Consider the following 17,781-nt stretch of genomic DNA (forward strand, 5'->3'; position numbering starts at 1 on the left):
CATTAATATTTAATCAACATTTAAGGGGAATTAAAATAGGGGCATAAAATATTCCAATAACTGAAAGAAAACTGTTTAGTTAAAATGAGACAAGAATTACCTATTTTCTTAAATATATTATGCAACTTTAAAATTAGATAAAAACATAATTTAATTCACAAACAAAACCGAAATCAAATCATTGAAATAGTTGTTAAATGAGTAATGTCTTTGATGTTTTGAGATAGTAATATTAATCATTGTATAGAAAAAGTGAAATAAATAAATATAAGTATTTTCAAGCATAACATTGTGATTGCCAGTTTTGGAGTCAAAATCGAATTCATAATTATAGTTTTTAATCAACAATAATTATTAGGGCATCCCTGAAATTTGCTATAGACAGAAAAATCAATAAGAACGAAAATATTTTGGCAATACTGTTTAGAGTGTTTGTCTAAAATATAAAGATAGGTTTAGACCTATCTTTATATTTTAGACAAGCTTACCACAAGAACATCATCTAATCGCTTTTGACGCTGCTCTGTTCTAGACAAAAGGCCATTCCATTTATCTGATAACTTTTTAACTTCTCTCCTAATACTCCTAGTTATTTCTCTAGCTTGTTCTTCTGCACTACGATAACCTCGACTATCACATTCAAATTCCTTAGCTAAAAAATACATAAGTTAATTACATTAGCATAAATAAGTAAATAAAAAACATCAAGAAAATTTACTGAATCACAATAGCTATTTAATTTGATATTCTTTTGTCAGAGTAACTAGCAACAGTCACTAACCTTCAGAGTCACTAGTATCAGAAAGTGGTGGTTCTTTAGCAACGTAATGTCTTCCTGCTAAAAGACTACTTTCAACAACAGGCCTCTTATCATCAAGCTGTCTTCGGAAAGCTCTATGTTCATCTTGCTGCTTGACAATGCAACCAACATCACCTCCAATAGCTGGTTGAGCAGATAATTCAGTTTCTTTTTTAATAACCCACTCTGTAAGTTCTCGAAGGGATAGCAAAAGCTGATTCCACTGATCAGCACTGCTTTCAAGACGATTCCTGAAAGAAAGAAATTGTAAAATTAAGCGTCATTAAAAAACAAGACAGCTGAAATAATTATAGACAAAAGTCAGATAGATAAAATAGTGATTTTAAAAGTAACAAAAAATAACTTAATACTCAAACTTGTTTTGCAAAAAAATTGAACTCAAAGAAACTTTTTAAAATAAACCAAACATATTATGTTAAAAGTTTCTTGCTAAAAAATAACTATAATAAACAATTTTGATATTTTTAATGTATTCATTTCATAATTCCTTAACTATCGAGATGAATGTACAAGGTACATGGAAAACTTAAACTTTTTTCAGCCATGTCTTAAATGAGGCTGAAAAGAAATTTTTTACCTGTTAATTGAATTCACTTCTTAAAATGCTATGTGTGGATGGATAAAATTAAAGATGCAGCAATTACAAATACAGCAATTCAAGACAAAGCAACTACAATTATATATATGCAGTAAAAAACTTTATTATAAATTTGTACAAAAATACAATATTGCGTGTCACATTTGTCCTAAAACGAATAATTAAAAAAAAAAAGTGTTTCAAAGTTTAACTTAACGTAAACCCTAAAAGCAAAATCAATTACAATATTTTAAATGCCTTTTTTGAATGAATATTCACAGAACTTAAAATGTAAGCACATTGTTATTGATTATCAGAATTCGAAATTTAAGTATCAACATCATTTGACATTTAAGTATCAACATCAAAAATCATAAAAGTTTTGTAACTTTCAATATTACATTGAATGTCAAGAATAAATTTGATTATATATTTTTAATTCATCACTGAGACTTAAATCTTCTATCTAAACGCTACAACCATCTCCCAAAAAAGTTTAAGAAGGGAAAAAAAAAACATTTCTTTTTTTCAACATACAATAACTTGATATTATAAAATGGTGAAATTGATTTTATTAAAGAACAGTTTTAACATGCTTTCATATGGTAATGATACTGCTATTTTATTATGATGTCTGTGATTTCATCAGTGGTGATCACAGTACACAATTCTGCTAGGATCAGTAAAAATACTAAGTAGTGAGAAGATGTGAAAACAAGCCTTACCGAAGAGATACTGTTTTTAACCTCAGAGCATTCCATCGATGGTTCATCTCCTGGAGTTTACGTCCTAAAAGCAATGCATCATCTTGACTTTCAAGACTTTGCAACAAATGAGTACTCCTTTCACTCAACGTCTGATGAAGGTCCCTTTGAGATTCGATTTCTCTTTGCAAATCCTGGAGAAGAAAAACATATCGTAAAAAATTGTGCAATTTTTCAACAATGAAAAGCTTAATTAGTTTAGAAATTTAGTACAATTTTATACATATACACATAGTACATCAATATATAGAAAAATATAGAAAATAATAAAGATTAATAAAAAGAGAAGAAAAATTATTAAAAAAAAATTAATTAAAAAATTTTAAAAAATATATATTAATAAGCAAGAAAACAAAAAAGTGAAAAGATACAATCTCTGCATCAGCTCACACAATTATAACCGCAAAAATGGGAGTGCTTTCTAATAATGCATCAATATAGTCAATGTAAAATAATTATATTTGTCTTTGGCTATATTGATACAATATTAGAAAGACTAGACTTTTTTCATAAGATAAATAAGAAAAAATTTAAAAAATTTTTAAAATATTTTTATTTTAATAATTTTTTTTCTTCTCATGTAACTGATAAATCTGTATTATTTTTCATATTATATATATTCAATTACNATTAGCAGGGTGGTCATAATGTAAGGGCTCTTCGGTGTATATATATATATTATTATTATCATTAAATAATCGGCAACAAAAAATGTCTTAAATGTGTAAATTTTGAAACTTTTTTTTTTTTGATTATTTTAATCTTGAAAATTACATCTTAGAGATTTCCTGTTTACAGGTGACCTTTTACGAAAATAACAATTGCTAGATTCTCAGTCTCTTTCAAAAATATAAAAAGAAATATATATTTTTTACTACTTTTTACATTTTATCCAGAAATTTTTAACCCTTGCTAATTTCTTGTAGAAAATGGTAATATTAGCTTTGGAAAATATAAACGACCTATTTAAATTATGCAAATAATTAATAAATGATTATTATGAAACTAATAAGTTAATAACAATATCAATGATTTTACTTGTGTTGAGCGAAGACAAATGGGTAACATATAAATTTTAAATTATGTTATTCAAATATTGTTTTAATTTATCAGTTAGAATTATCATATTCTTTCATTCAAATGACAGCCAACAAAATACAGATTGTTGAAATATTTGTACTTGGAGGAAAAAAAATAAACGCAGTACAGTTCTTTTCATTTGCAATATTCACGTTTAAACTTATTTATTGAATATTTGAGCTTAAAAAAAGAAATAAATAAGCAAATAGAGGGAAAGCTTTGCCTCTACTGATTCCAAACATGAAGCTTTCTGCCAATTGAAAGGGTAACTTCTAAACTTTTTTTTGGTCAACAGTTAATTCTTTTTTTTTTTTTTTAATTTGTTAAGTTCAATATAAGAACAGTGGTTCTCAAATGGTGCTCCTTAAAAACTGTAAGTTAAAACCAGTAATGATTTTTGAAACCTGTCATTATGTTTATACCCAAACATTAAATCATCATTTATTTGATATTTGGGTTATTTTTATGAGATTATCTAAATGAAATAATAAAAAAAGATGTAGCAATTTTTTTTAAAAACATTTTATCCAATAACAATATATTGAATAAGTTATAAAAAGAATTTACATTTATAAAAAAATTGCTTTTGATTTGGAATTCAATATAAAATGATCAAATCCTAGAATATAGAATTATGTTCATCTGACAACCATTCTCAACTTGTTTTAATTAATTTCAAATTCTATTTTTTTTTAAAGATTAACAGTTTTTTCCCTAAACTTTTATAACAGTAGTTTTTGAAAACTATAATTCAGCGTACTTTATTGCTTTCAGCTTATGAAATACCAATAATAAATTCAGGACTAGTCTAGATGCCATACAAGTCCTGCAAACGCAACTGTTCGACATAAATTCTATAATTGTAAGTCTATTTATTATTGATAAAACGATGACTGAATAAATTTCACTCCTCACATTAAATATAATAAAAATAATTTGCAGTTTTATTTATTTATATTTTTTTTAAGTACGTATATGCAAAGTTTACTAATTTCACTTACTAACTTGGAGTTCCGCCAAAAGATGCTCGATTATTAAGGATCCCGGAATCGTAAAATATGGAGAACCGCTGAGTTAGAACATAGTTACAAATATTATACTCTAGAAATGTCAGAAAGTTATTGTTTATGAACGATAATTAAGCAAGAATGCTAAACTAGTAGGTTTAGTATCTGGAATCATGCTATAAACATGTTTAAACTGTTTAACCTATTTAAACGTAGTGGTTGAAAAAAATCAACTTAGATTAATTCGTTAAAATTCGGATCAAGTACATACACAGAAAATTTATTAGCACATTAAATATACAACTAAACTCTTCCGCAAACCGCAAAATGCGGAAGAGGCGGGCTTGAAAGAAAAAAGAAGTCTAGAAAACAGAGTCATCTTACAATTTATTAAATTTTATCAACAAAACTAACTAAATTAAACATTTATATCGCCGTTCTAACAGTGCCGCGGAAATGACAAACGGCAATTATATTCATAGAAAAACGATTCGTTATTAATAACTCAGTAATAACTGAAACGTTAACTTTTGTTTATAATACTTAAACCTCCACGTACCAACGGGACTTTTAAGTTTCACTAATATTTCTATATAGCCTGAAACGGAATATAACATTCCATTGGAACTTGTCAGTCCCTCTAATATGACTTTCGGTTTATCACTAGTCATTAACAACACACAATTATTTGAAGTTGAACATCACCTGAACTATTTAATTATTGATATTTCGTACGAGGACTCTATTTTATGATTCCTCAATTTCATTCCTCAATGCTCAGCTTTTTATCTCGGTCAATTTTCCAAACAAGTCTTTGATTTTTTTTTAATTATTATTTTTTTTTAATTGATACGTAAAATTTTTCGACAAGTTATGAAACAAAGTATTAAACGTTTAACTTTAATTAAAATTTCATAATGAAGTGTAAATCCCAAATCAAATATATGGAAAAATAGAAAATATTATAAAAATATTTGACAAAATAGACATTATTTAATAGGACAGAAAAGTTCCTCATATTTTTGATAATATTTTACTAATTTAGTAAATAAAGAGTTTAAATGGGAAAAAAATGTTTGAATAAGAAAATGAGTGCGATTCATTGGACGGCAAATAGCAATAAATTAAGTTCACGCCCTCTTTAAGATATTACAACATCAATAATTAACCCCATTTACGACTAAACGTGCGTAAACAAGGCCGGGATAGCCTGGTTGGTAGGGCACTGGGCCCATGTCCATAAGTTCGCGGGTTCGATCCCAGCCGGCAGAAGACTACCCGTGCAGTAAATGGTGACTGATGCACGTTAAATCTGTCGTTTCGCGAAGTCAGCCGTATTCCCGTAACAAATTAATACCTTTGGGGGTACTGATCCAGGAATTTCCTTGTCTTCTGGATTGGTTCAGAATTGTAAGGCTAAGGAGTTGAACATTAGTAGTCGTAAACCCAAAATTGGGTAGACTGTTCAACGACGGATATAAACGTGCGTAAACGCACCATTCGAATAAATATATTTTTATTAACACAGTGAAGCATAATTTTTACGAATTTTATTTAGCTATTTTCTACGGTCCTGAAGACATCTAAAAATTATTATTAATTAAATTGGGGTAAACACCTTCTGTTGAGAAATTTTTACTTAGAAGAGTTATTTTAAAAATTATTAACTACGTTAGTTTCTTTAAAAAATAATTAATGGGTTTTTAAAAAATTATAATTATTTAAAATGTGATTAAAAATAGGTTTTTATGACATTAAAGTTGCAAATTCTGTAAATTGAATAAAAAATAAAACAAACGTGAAAAAATCAGTGTTCAACCAAATGAGTTGTGAATTTATTTGGCCAGTAGAGCACATACGCACCATTTCATTTTATACATAAAGCATTATTATTTATGCACGAAACTTTTCTTGCATCTTAATAATAATAATTCAAGCATAATTCAATAAAAATAATTCCGCATTTTAAAAAATTTCTATGACTGGCCTAAAATTAGGAAAGCAAACAAGTAGCATGCATGGCTTGTGATACGAAAAACAATAGCTAGAAAACTCTGGTAAAATATAAAACAAATTAAAAAAAAGCAAACTTACGCTTTCCATGTTTCGCAAAGTGTGCTGAACGCTGTAATTAACGATCATTAATCCTTTTTCCTTTGAATCGATCGACATTTCTACTTCTACCGCCTTGACCATCTCGATCGCAAAATTAACCAGTCAATTTCCCATATTTAGAATAAAAGTTTCTATTTTACACCCACTTGAAAATTTTGAATCTGATTCGATACCAAAAGTGGTGCGGAATCTTCATTTTTATTTCCTCATCAAAATTCCAGGCGATACATCACTGTGGCATATGGAATTTAAAACATAACTCAGTCACGATTTGAGAAAGATCTCCGTCAACAATAAACCTGCTGGATCATAGGACACAAGCTTTCATCGTCCTTCGCAATACCTGTTTCCATTTTTACCATTACAGAAGAAATTTAACGAACTCAAACAAGCGCTGGACTGTGACTAAATGAAAAGATTTTCGGAGGAAAGTAGAAAACTGATGGACTTTTTTTTTTTCTAAAGAAGACGAAGAGGAATAAAGTACCACTCCATCGAGCTATTTAAGGTAGAAGATAAAAAGTTTACTTTCTGGGAGAAGTCCGCGTTTTCTTTTTAAAACCACTCCATGGCCATCACTTAAAGGATGGTTGTATTTGAAAGCATTCCCTTAAGTCCAGACGCTCTCGGAAAGAAAAAAAAATAACAGAGGGGCGTTCTCTAAACTTGTAAAAGCGAAATCTCGTAAAAAATGAAGAGATGCCACAAAAAGAAGTTAAACAAACGACCCCTCTTGGAAGATTATGCTATCACCTAAGTGATATGCTTGAGACCGGCACTTCTAGTAGACATTTTTCGGAAAAGAAAAGTTCCACAGTAGACAGGTGTAAACACTAGTGTCCGAATTTGAAACTTCGCCAAACAGTAAATGACATAAACGGGCAACTGGATAGATATCGAGTGATGTATCCCACAATATTGCCAGGTAAACGAGTAAACCTGATTAAAAAAAAAACCTTGCGTAACCTTTAAGACAATGGAGTGTTTTGGATATGATGTCATCGTGACAATAGCCGCAGAGATCGGGAAAATTAATGATTCTTTCTAATGACTTCATCTTTTAGAAAGTTTTTCGTGTCTCTTCAACACCTATAAAAAGTTTCTCCTTGCGGTCAAAATTTGATGGTCTGTTAAAAGATGAAAACTACCGTAGGGTATTGGTATAAAACACGAATTCATTTCCTCAAAAAAAAAGGGGGGGGGACTAGCGAAAATGGACTTCATTGAATTCTAGAACTTTTTATGTAAAAATAGGAAAACGCATAAATTTATAGTCTATCAATTTAAATTATTTTCCATTATTATGTTTTAAAACTGCGAGAAAGTATTTAAACATAAATATAAGAGCACAAAATGCCCCTTGGATTAATAAGTTTTACAAATAAGAGAATTTCGGGTTTTTAAATTTCAAAAAATATTTTAAGGTAAACCAGAAATACGTTCGACATCATTTATAATGCAAGTTAATTTATCTAGTAACAAATATTTAATAATTACCTTATATTGCACAGTCAGATGAAAACACAAAATATACAAATTATTTAGTGCAAAATATTAAGTTACAGAATTTGTTTCAAGAACGCATTTTCTCTCTATATATATTTTTAAAAAAATTTAAATTTTTTTTCAATGGATTTGGATTTTGAATCCTCAAAACGTGGGGAATGCCGCAATCTGAAAATTTTTGTATCACTAATTAAGCCAGAGAGCAGTTGGATGCTTAGGTCCATAATAAAAAATAATAATAATAATAAAAATTAATCAATAGAACGTTACTATTTTAAAAAATTTATTGTCTCAAGCAAAATTTAAATAATGTATTACTTTTTGTTATTTGATTTCATAGTGATAAAAAAATTTTGAATTGTGAGACACAAATTCTCGTATAATTCATGTTTGCATAACTAAACTTTGTAAAAATCAGTTGATCAGTTAGTTACAGACAAATAACTATCTAAAAGGTAAAGCAATCTTGCCAAGTCTATTGCAGACCAGAAGAGTCACGAAGGGCTTCACAATTTCGTGACCAACAGCATGATTGTGGCAATGTGGCCTGCAATGTGCACAGGCCGCCTTTATTTTTTACACAAACTAAGAAATAAATTGAACGATCTAAAAGTACCAACTTTTAACAAAAATAATAAAAATTTTAAACATTTTTTTTTTCTTCCTCGATTTAGTTTCGGATTTAGTATTTATAAATTGTATAATTTAACATAACGCGAAATATTACTTCAGAATTTTCACAAAAAATCACTTATTAAATTAAACAAATAAAATAATAAATATTTATTGAAACTATTTTGCATGAAATTATCACTGGCCCACACAACTTTCATAATTGAGTGTAAAAAAAAATTTCAATTAGGACAATTAGTTCTAGAAGTAGGGAGGAAAACACTATGTACTGTAAAAATAAAAAATCCCATCTAGCTCCAACTAGATATAGGGATCCGAACTTCCGACCATTCTCGTGATTTAATTATAAAAATTATTTAAAGCAACACCTTATATTTTCAGGAACAAGAAACAGATCAGTATGTCACCATATGTTTTGCACCTTATACTTCGCAATTTAATCAGTTGTCATCATTATTTAATACACGAACTGACGTCGCATCCTTGAGGGGGACGAAATTAAAATTTCCAATTACAAAAGTTTTTCTAACTTCACTTATTACAAAAATTAAAAAAAAAAACTGACTAAACATCAACTAAAGATCAACTAAACATTTGGGAAAAAAAAAAAAAAAAAAAATTTTTTTTTTCATTTTTTAATTTGTACTTTTTATTTCTTAATTTGAAATTTAGGGACAAAACTTAAAATTCATATTCTACGACAATTCACGATAAGATAAAAATTTATTTTTTATTTCTTAAATTGTTTTAAACTTAGCTGAATTTAATTCGATGTTAATTACTGAGGGGAATGTACACACCCACCCTCGCCAAATACGCGCCTATGTACTAATTTACATAAGTAAGATGTGTTTTCAAATCCATCAAGTTTCAATTCAGTACGTGAAAAAAATATATATATAAGAAGTATTTAAGTATATATAAGAAAGTATATAAAAAGTATAAACTTGATAGATTTTTTTCGATCGATTTCGATTTCATTTATCACAAAACAAGCTATAATTTGTGTAGAAATGTAATAACAACAAATAAAATATTAAAAAATCTAATAATTGACATTTATAAAAGTAATTATTTATATTATTGACAGAAAAATATAGAAAAGCTGGAGCAGACACAGTTGATGTAAAATACCGTAATTTTACAGGCAAAATATTTTGACTAAGTCGGAAGATCCGATGCCGTAGAGATCGCTTTGAAAAGCATCGTTAAAAATAAGACAAGTAAACAACTAAACTGCAGATTCCTTTAGCATTCACCTGCAGTAATGTATCACCTTATAAAAGGTTGCGACTTCCAGATAAGTTCGAAAAAGAAAAAGCTAACACCCGCACAGAATATACTATCCTATCAGTACGGGCACCACTTATAAAATATTCAGAGCCACTTAATAAATTCTTAGAGGGAACTTCCCGTGAATTAATATTTAATGATTTCCGATGCCTTTCCACAACATTTCTAACAAATACCACAACGGCTGAGGCAGGTATTCGCAAAACAATTAAGCAAGATACTAATGGCTTCGCCTACGTCATTCGTTGAATAATTAACATGATACAGAAAACTTCCAGTTTCATTCATTCTTTCTTCTTCTTTTTTTCCCCCTTTCCGTTTGTAACCAATGATGTTACAGTAAAAGGTGAAAAAGCTTATTTGTAAAAGGAGTAGTAAAAGTAAGGAGTTTTCAAAGGAATTCCAATTACTTTCCGACAATTCGAAACTCCCAAGACATATTAATGAAATTCAAGTTTTCCGACTTCGCAGACGATAAAATGAGAAGGAATAAAAAGAGCTTCGCTAAACTGTTTCGATTAGTTTTAAACGAAAATATTTAGGGACTTTATAATTAAAAACGATAATTCGCACTGTTGATAATTAAGAAATGCATTATTCACGATATAGACAATAAACAAGACACGAGAGAAGAAAAAAAATTAATAAGCTATTAATATTTTGGCACTTTGCCAGCAAACTTTAATCCGTAAATGGAAAATTGTCTTCCGAATGAATCTTACAAATTGAACGAATTCAGTAATAGATATGATAATAAAATGAATTCGTTATTTTTTATTGTGCTAGGAAAATGAAATTCATGTAAGAAATAGTTATGCATCAATACCCCTTAATTAAACGAAGAATAACTTGTATTATCGACTGTGAATAATTGAAATATAAAACTTTGAGCTATCTTAAATAAATTTCAGAAATAGAATTCTTTTATCAAGATTTAAAGAACGAAGTCTGATTTCAAACTATAATTGGATACCTGCAAGTGATGTCATCGTCAGTAAATCATGGCATTCGTCGATTTAGAAGTCAATGGGTTCGACACAAACGCATAATGCCGCTTTTAGGTATCCAATTAAATCTTCGATTTAAATCACATGGTTAGGCATAATCACTTCACTTCTTCGCGAGGGAACAAGAATTTTTTTTCAAGGAAAAGAAACGATAAATATACCAAATTACAATCGACGAACCTCATTTGGAATTTACCATATCGTTATTTTCTTCAATAGATAAAAATTTAGATTACCGATGTTTTTAAAAACTTGGGAAACAATGTGTGAACTTTCACGACAAATAAATATCCCATTTACCACATCGTTTAAAAACATATAACAACCCGAATAGAAAAATAAATAAATACTTAAATAATTTATTTTTTTAGTCTTAAAAATTATTGTTAATGCTAATTAATAGAGAAACTTGAATACAGTTTAGAATCAATTAAGTACTTTGAAATTAAAAAAGAAATAAATCAGAGAGTGGAATTAATTGATGATGGTTCATTGATGAAGTTCGTTGATTTGGCAAATGAGGTTTTTAAGATTCATTTGAAATTGATTTATTGATCATATTGCTATTTTCAAAAAAAAATTTAATTTCCGATGCTTTTAAAAATGGGAAGGAAAATAAAAGAATTTTTCTTGACTTTTTCTTTGAATTTTTTTGAATGAATTTCAAGTGAAAAATGAATATTCCATTTTCCAAATCGCTAAAAAGAAATGTTAATAACCTAAATAAATTATTTATTTATGTCTAAAAATATTGTTATTTAGTGGTGTTTGCAATTAGATAATCTTGTTTTGAATCTATACAGTTTGGAGTCGACTTAAGCTATATTAAAATTAAAATAAAAACTATATGTGAAACACTATTTAAAAAAAAAAAAATCAAAGAGCGGAGATTATTGATTAGGCAAGTGATGTATTTAAAACTAGACTGATAAGGTAATTATTTTAGCCTAAAACAGATTAAAATTTAGTTTTCCGATGTTTCAAAAACGAACTACCTGCAATTTTATATTATTTACCAAGTTAAAAATTTCGACAGTAGGGAGATTTCGCACTTTACGCTAGCTTCCGTACGTAAGATTCGTGCAACTGCGCATGCTCGTGTTTATTTTAGATTATATGTATCTTTACGTTGTGTTAGCGTGATTTACACTACAAAGACAAAACTACAAGCATGCTGCTTATAACAGTTAAATATTGTTTTCTGTTTAAGCCTACCTTCCAACTAAAAACATGAAAATGGAATGCGAATTTGAAGAAATGTATTGATGAAATTTAGAAATGAATCGTATTATCATACAACAAATTGGTTCATTCAATAAAAAAGTTATTTTATTGGTTTTTGTTTAATATTATGGTTGTCTAATTGCACTAGTTCCATAAGAAACTAGATATATTTTCGCTATTTAAAAATTATGAATTATATTTGTTTTAACTCAGTTAAAAAAAAAGTTGAATAATCAAAAGAAGTTCGATACTATTTTTCTTTTAAATATTAATAATATTAATAAAGCAAAGCAATAATATAGCTGAATTTATCAAAATCTATAATCTGCAAAATTTTTCTACTCTCAGATCCACATGTTTTCGTGGAGCAAAGCTTCTTGAATCACATGCCACAGCTTTAAAGAGATAGTCTACGTCCATTGTTAATTTTGATTTTGAGGTCAAAGTTAAAATGATATTACACTATGTTAGCGTTTCTAACTTACAGATTTCTAACTCAAAATCTCTCATTTTCACTGTTGTAAGTTTGATAATTTTCACCAGAATTGACGCATGCGCACTTCTAGTGTACGAAAGAGTACGAAAGCTAACGTAAATTTGCGATATCTTCCTAATATTTTATTTTTCGCCGTTACAAAACAAACAATTGGTTAATCAAAAACCTGGTCGGTAGAAACATAAATCAGGTTGTAGAGTACAATCCGTGTGAACATTTCAGGTTGTAAGCTATTAACGAAGTTAGTAAACGCTAAGTTGCATAAAGACATTTTGGACTGACTTCCGCAAAAAAAAGATTACAATGAAAAACGAATTAAGTTTTACAACCACAATTTTTGAAAACTATTTAACAGACCAAATTCAAAACCAAGGCGGCTCTACATTCGCATATAAAATGTACTCCAACGAAATTCACTCATAAAAATATACTCAAATTAACAAATTTACATCGATAAAGCTTAAAAAAGCATTTAAAAAAGTTGCATAAGACCCTTTATTTATCACAACTAAATAGAAAATAACTGTTAAATTTTCAAAAAAAAAATTTTTTTCACGATTATTAATTTTTTTTCTTTTAAAACTTTCTATTAATGATTCTTACAAAGAATCAAGTATACAATTTTTCTTTAAAAAAAAAAAAAAGGAAAACAAACTATCAAAATACATTTTCTATAATATTTTGCATTTTTCTAATGCCTGTCAAATTTAAAAAAACATTAAACTGTTAAAATAACTATTGTGCTTCATAACGAAAATGAATTTATTTTAAAATAAAATTTCATGCAATTGCTGTGTCTATTACCTCATCAAAAGAGAGAGCTTTTGTTATTCCTCGCTCAATCAGTAAACCCAAATATTTTGTGAAATTAAATATTCAAAATGAATTAGATAATCAATTAGATAATTTTTAAAAACGTATTTACCAAGTAGCGGACAATTTTTTGCATTAAATAGCTTTATAAAATATCATTAAGTTTTATAATTAAGTACTTAACTAACATAATGCAACCATTCAACGTTTTATATTTTTCCGTTAGATTTGCGAAAAAAAGGAAAATATCGAAACATTTTCATGGCTTAAAGAACGACAATTTCGCGAATTTAGAAAAGGGGTATATCAATAAAAATTCATACTTCCCGTTTCGAACTTTCCAATGGAATTCATTTTTTATGTCCTCACAGCATATTTTTTAGTAGTTTTCTTTTTTTTTTTAATTGGTGTACAGTGAGAAAAAAATCGAACCACTCTGAATAGCTTTTAACCTAATGATCGAATCTTTATGCTCTAGGATTCAATGATTCAAGGGAATGACCTCAAATATGTTGCTTAATTTATTAGTGAATGCGGTAATGCTATAAATCAGAAACAAAAACGTACTTTTTCCCCAATTAAACATACCTTTTTTTCGACAGATTCGAATCCCTGACTCACATAATAATGCAGCATTCTGGGAAAAATGGCACGAATAATTTGGTCAGGAGAGCTGTCCAAAGTTTGGACTCCTTAATTTTATTTTACTTATATTTTTTTTTCGTATTTCGCCATATAAAAATTTTTGCACACAGTTATAATATTCGTTTATCCAAAGATAATTTATTTACCAATACTCGACAATTTTTTTTGAATTATTACGTATACAACTTTTATATAGATTTAAAGGTGACAGGGTGGCGCAGTTGGTTTGTCGTCGGCCTTCTGAGCCCAAGTCTGCGGGTTCGATCCCCGGCCCAGACACCGGATTTTCGGGATGCAGAAATCCATCAGCGGTCGTATGATTATGCGGCATGTAAAAGATCCCTGGAGTGCCTTATTGGCTCTTGGCATTTCCGGCAAAATTAAATTCCTAGTGCACTTTAGCATCTAAATAGAGTCTCGGTGCTGCCATCTAGTGTGGCAGAAACTAGACGTCCAAATTAACATGACCAACGGTATCTCACCCATTGTGGTGGTCCTGAAAGAGTGGATACAACCTCTGGAGAACGCACTAGGTCTGCTCATCGGCAAGACAGATTGTGCAGCTCATTGGAAATAAAAAATATTCTTTTAAAGAATGTAATTTTGCATGGCAAAATACAAAATTCACGCAAAATCAGGCGAATAGTTCCTGAAAAATCGAACTTTAACATCAAAGGGTTTAAACTTTGGACCGCTCTCCTGACCAAATTCGGACCCATTTCCCAGATTGCGCGCTATTGTGGGTTGAAAAGAGGTTATGTTTATTTAGAGAAAGTACGTTTCCGTATCTGCTTTCGTAACTCGAAAAAATGTTAGCACTAATTAATTAGCGCATTTGAGATCACCCCTTGAACGATTAAAATTGATTCTTAAAACGTGAAGAATCTATCATTTGATCAAAAGTTATTCAGGGTGGCCCATTTTTTTCTTTCCGTGCTCTCATGTTTCTTATTTATACTTTTGATAGTTATTTCTCTCAAGGCAGCTATATAAGAATTTTAATAAATTGTTTAACTATCTCAAAAAGGTTTATCTGTAAAACAAAAACTAACTTTACAAAACTCTTGCTAAAAGTTCGTGCCTGAAAATGCATAAGAAAATACGTCTCAACTTTAAAAACGTATTAAAAATTGCTTTTATTACCTATCTTTTATAATATTTCCTAATGCAACTAAAATGTATTTATAATTTGCCATTTGTAAACAATGCTGCGCTTTCCCTGCTCAGGGTGAATTAATTGAAATCAGGGTGAATTAATTGAACACCGTAATTTTATTAATTCTTTCTACTCTCCCTCGTTCCAATTTATATTTCAAAAAAAAAAATAATAATAATAATAATAATAATAATAATTCAGACAATAGAAAAAAATATTTATCATGAAATGCCTCGTCATGGATACGAAATAGATTTTTTTTTTTAAATTAATTTATTTTTGTGTCCTTGATTACCGTTTTTTTCTTCTTCCACCTATATATTTTGATGTTGGCCCTTAAGGGTGCCTTTCTTTTTTTCCGGACCTGGGACCAGTCACGTCTGTGCAGTTAGATTTTTTTTTAGCAACAAATAAAGTGAGAGCCGCGATAGCTCAGGGTATAGAGCGTTCACCATCCAATGAGGTGAACCGGGGTTCGATCCCGGCGATGGCTGGTCGATACGAATTCCGCATCCGGCTTGCACCGACCACAGTGCTGACGTGAAATATCCTCAGTGGTAGACGGATCAAGGGTTAGAGTCCCCTTGCCGTCAGGCTAAACGTGGGAGGTTTTCGTAGTCTTCCTTTCCATGTAAAGTAAATGGGGGTAAATTCCATCAAAAAGTCCTCCACGAAGGCAAATTTCTCAGAATACTTGATCCAGGAGTTCCCTTGTCTTCTGGATTGGGCTCAAAATTACAAGGCTACGGAGTTGAACATTAGTAGTCGTAAACCCAAAAAAATTAGGTCAGCTGTTCAACGACGGTTATAAAACAAAATTTAAAAAAAAGGGGGGGGGGTAATTGGAATTTTACCGATTCAACATCATGTTAATTGTATTGAAAAATAAGCTCACCTTTAGTTAATGTTGCAAATTGAACAGATGTTCAACAGATTGAGGTTAAAGAATGATGAACAAGAGAAGGTGAAGAGAATCCTACACTATTATGAAAAATGATGCTTCCACTTACTCTTATTTGATCGTGACAGCCATGAGACCTATGAAAGTCATCCCTGGGCCCATACTTCTCCTCTTCTGCTTCCAGCAGTTCGAGAGCAGACTCTGTCTCTGAAAGCCAAGCAAGGAACCTATCCAGAGCCTTGTCTAACTGCTGCAAAGAGTTGAGGGCATTTAGCAGAGCTTTTCCCCGGGACTGCACACTGTAGAAACAAAACAGAACACATAATGAAACAAAACGCATGCGGATTCCAATCAACAAAAGCAATTTAATAATCATTAGTTTGTTATTTTTTCATTCATTAATAATGTGAATTATCCTTTTTTAGTTATTAGGAAGAAATAAGCCAAAATTTTAATCAAAGTAATAACAAAAACACTGTATTCGAAAGCTTGCTCTTGCCATTTTTACAATTTTAATTAAAACTTTCTAATACTTCTATCAGAAACATGAGAAAAAGTGTTCGAAAAGTCTTAAAAGTTCAATTAGGGAGCGATTTCGTCGACTAGCAAGTAGCAAACTGCTAGTTAAAGAAAATTGAACCCTAGTTACAGAAAAACGCAGTAGCAAAAATTGCTCGCAACTTCTAATAATCTAGATTTTCGATCGTTTTTCCGATTTATTTTTTTTTTTTCTCCACGTAATTTTTCAATGACGATATTTTTAATTCAATGTTATTACGACACGCGAATTTTGAATTAGGGTTATCACTACTTGACACTCTGAGTTAAAGAAGATTCCATTGCAAATTCTCATCGTTTTCTGATCATTTTTTCGAGAGTTATTTATCGTTTTTTCGCTGATTTCCACATGATTTTTGAAACTTCGGTATAATTAATACGATATTGCGACATCGATGTTCGAATTCGGTAGTCACTTTTTGATTACCGTCGTAAATCAACGTCATTTTCTAATCGTTTTCTCGGCAGTTGTTACAGTTAGTTGTCTTACTTCCCGCCTACGTAATATCCACATCGTTTTAAAAATATCGATACTTTAAACCTGATATTATTATTACTAACGTATTCGGAATCGCGCATTACGGTATTTAAATTTTACCTTTATACGAGTATAAATATTTTATATTAACTATTCAATGATCGTTTAATTGCAATAAGTCTCATTGCAATGGTTAAGTTGAATTGTCTGAATCACGAAACGTATTGCGATGCCATTTTAAAAAATACTTGTATGAACCCTGATTTTGCATGAAGTATTTTTTAGCATTAGCAAACTTAGCTACTGATTTTTAAAATGAAATCATGACCTGAGACCAATTCAAGACTTATTGAGTAAATAGTTTCAATCAGCTGTGAATGATGCACAGCTACAAATTTTAAAAAAAAAACATATCCACACACCTGATAGCAAGTTCAGTGTATCGTTGATTAATCCTATCAGCAATTGCTCTAAGTCTGTTAGCATCATCATGTGGACAATCAGCAGCAATTTTATGCGCTGTTCTTGTTACACCTTCAACAGCTCCTTTCCATTGGCCTACTTCAGCTTGCAAAGCCTAGACGATAAAATAAAATAAAAATTGTTACTTAAAGCATGAGATAGATACATGTAGGATGACATTTTAAGTTAGGCGTAATTTAACCTTGGAATGCCAGCCTTACTTGATTAAGAATTTAGTTAAAATAA

At 29.8% G+C, this 17,781-nt stretch overlaps 1 protein-coding gene across 6 annotated transcripts in view; it reads right to left on the reverse strand.

Annotated features, from left to right (window-relative positions):
- LOC107442807 (dystrophin) overlaps positions 1-17,781 on the reverse strand; it is a 176,261-nt gene that overhangs the window by 25,018 nt on the left and 133,462 nt on the right. For all 6 annotated transcript variants that reach the window (XR_011636174.1, XR_011636173.1, XM_071177699.1 and 3 more), the window contains 5 exons: positions 17,496-17,650; positions 16,147-16,336; positions 2,123-2,295; positions 782-1,050; positions 489-652 (listed from right to left, as the gene is read on the reverse strand). Coding sequence is in view for 4 of the 6 variants with exons in the window: in XM_071177699.1 (XP_071033800.1) it covers positions 489-652; positions 782-1,050; positions 2,123-2,295; positions 16,147-16,336; positions 17,496-17,650 (951 nt within the window). In the remaining 2 variants the exon portion in view is untranslated. The remainder of the gene's footprint in view (positions 1-488; positions 653-781; positions 1,051-2,122; positions 2,296-16,146; positions 16,337-17,495; positions 17,651-17,781) is intronic.

This window comes from Parasteatoda tepidariorum, chromosome 2 (assembly GCF_043381705.1).
Source record: "Parasteatoda tepidariorum isolate YZ-2023 chromosome 2, CAS_Ptep_4.0, whole genome shotgun sequence".
NCBI lineage: Eukaryota > Metazoa > Arthropoda > Arachnida > Araneae > Theridiidae > Parasteatoda > Parasteatoda tepidariorum.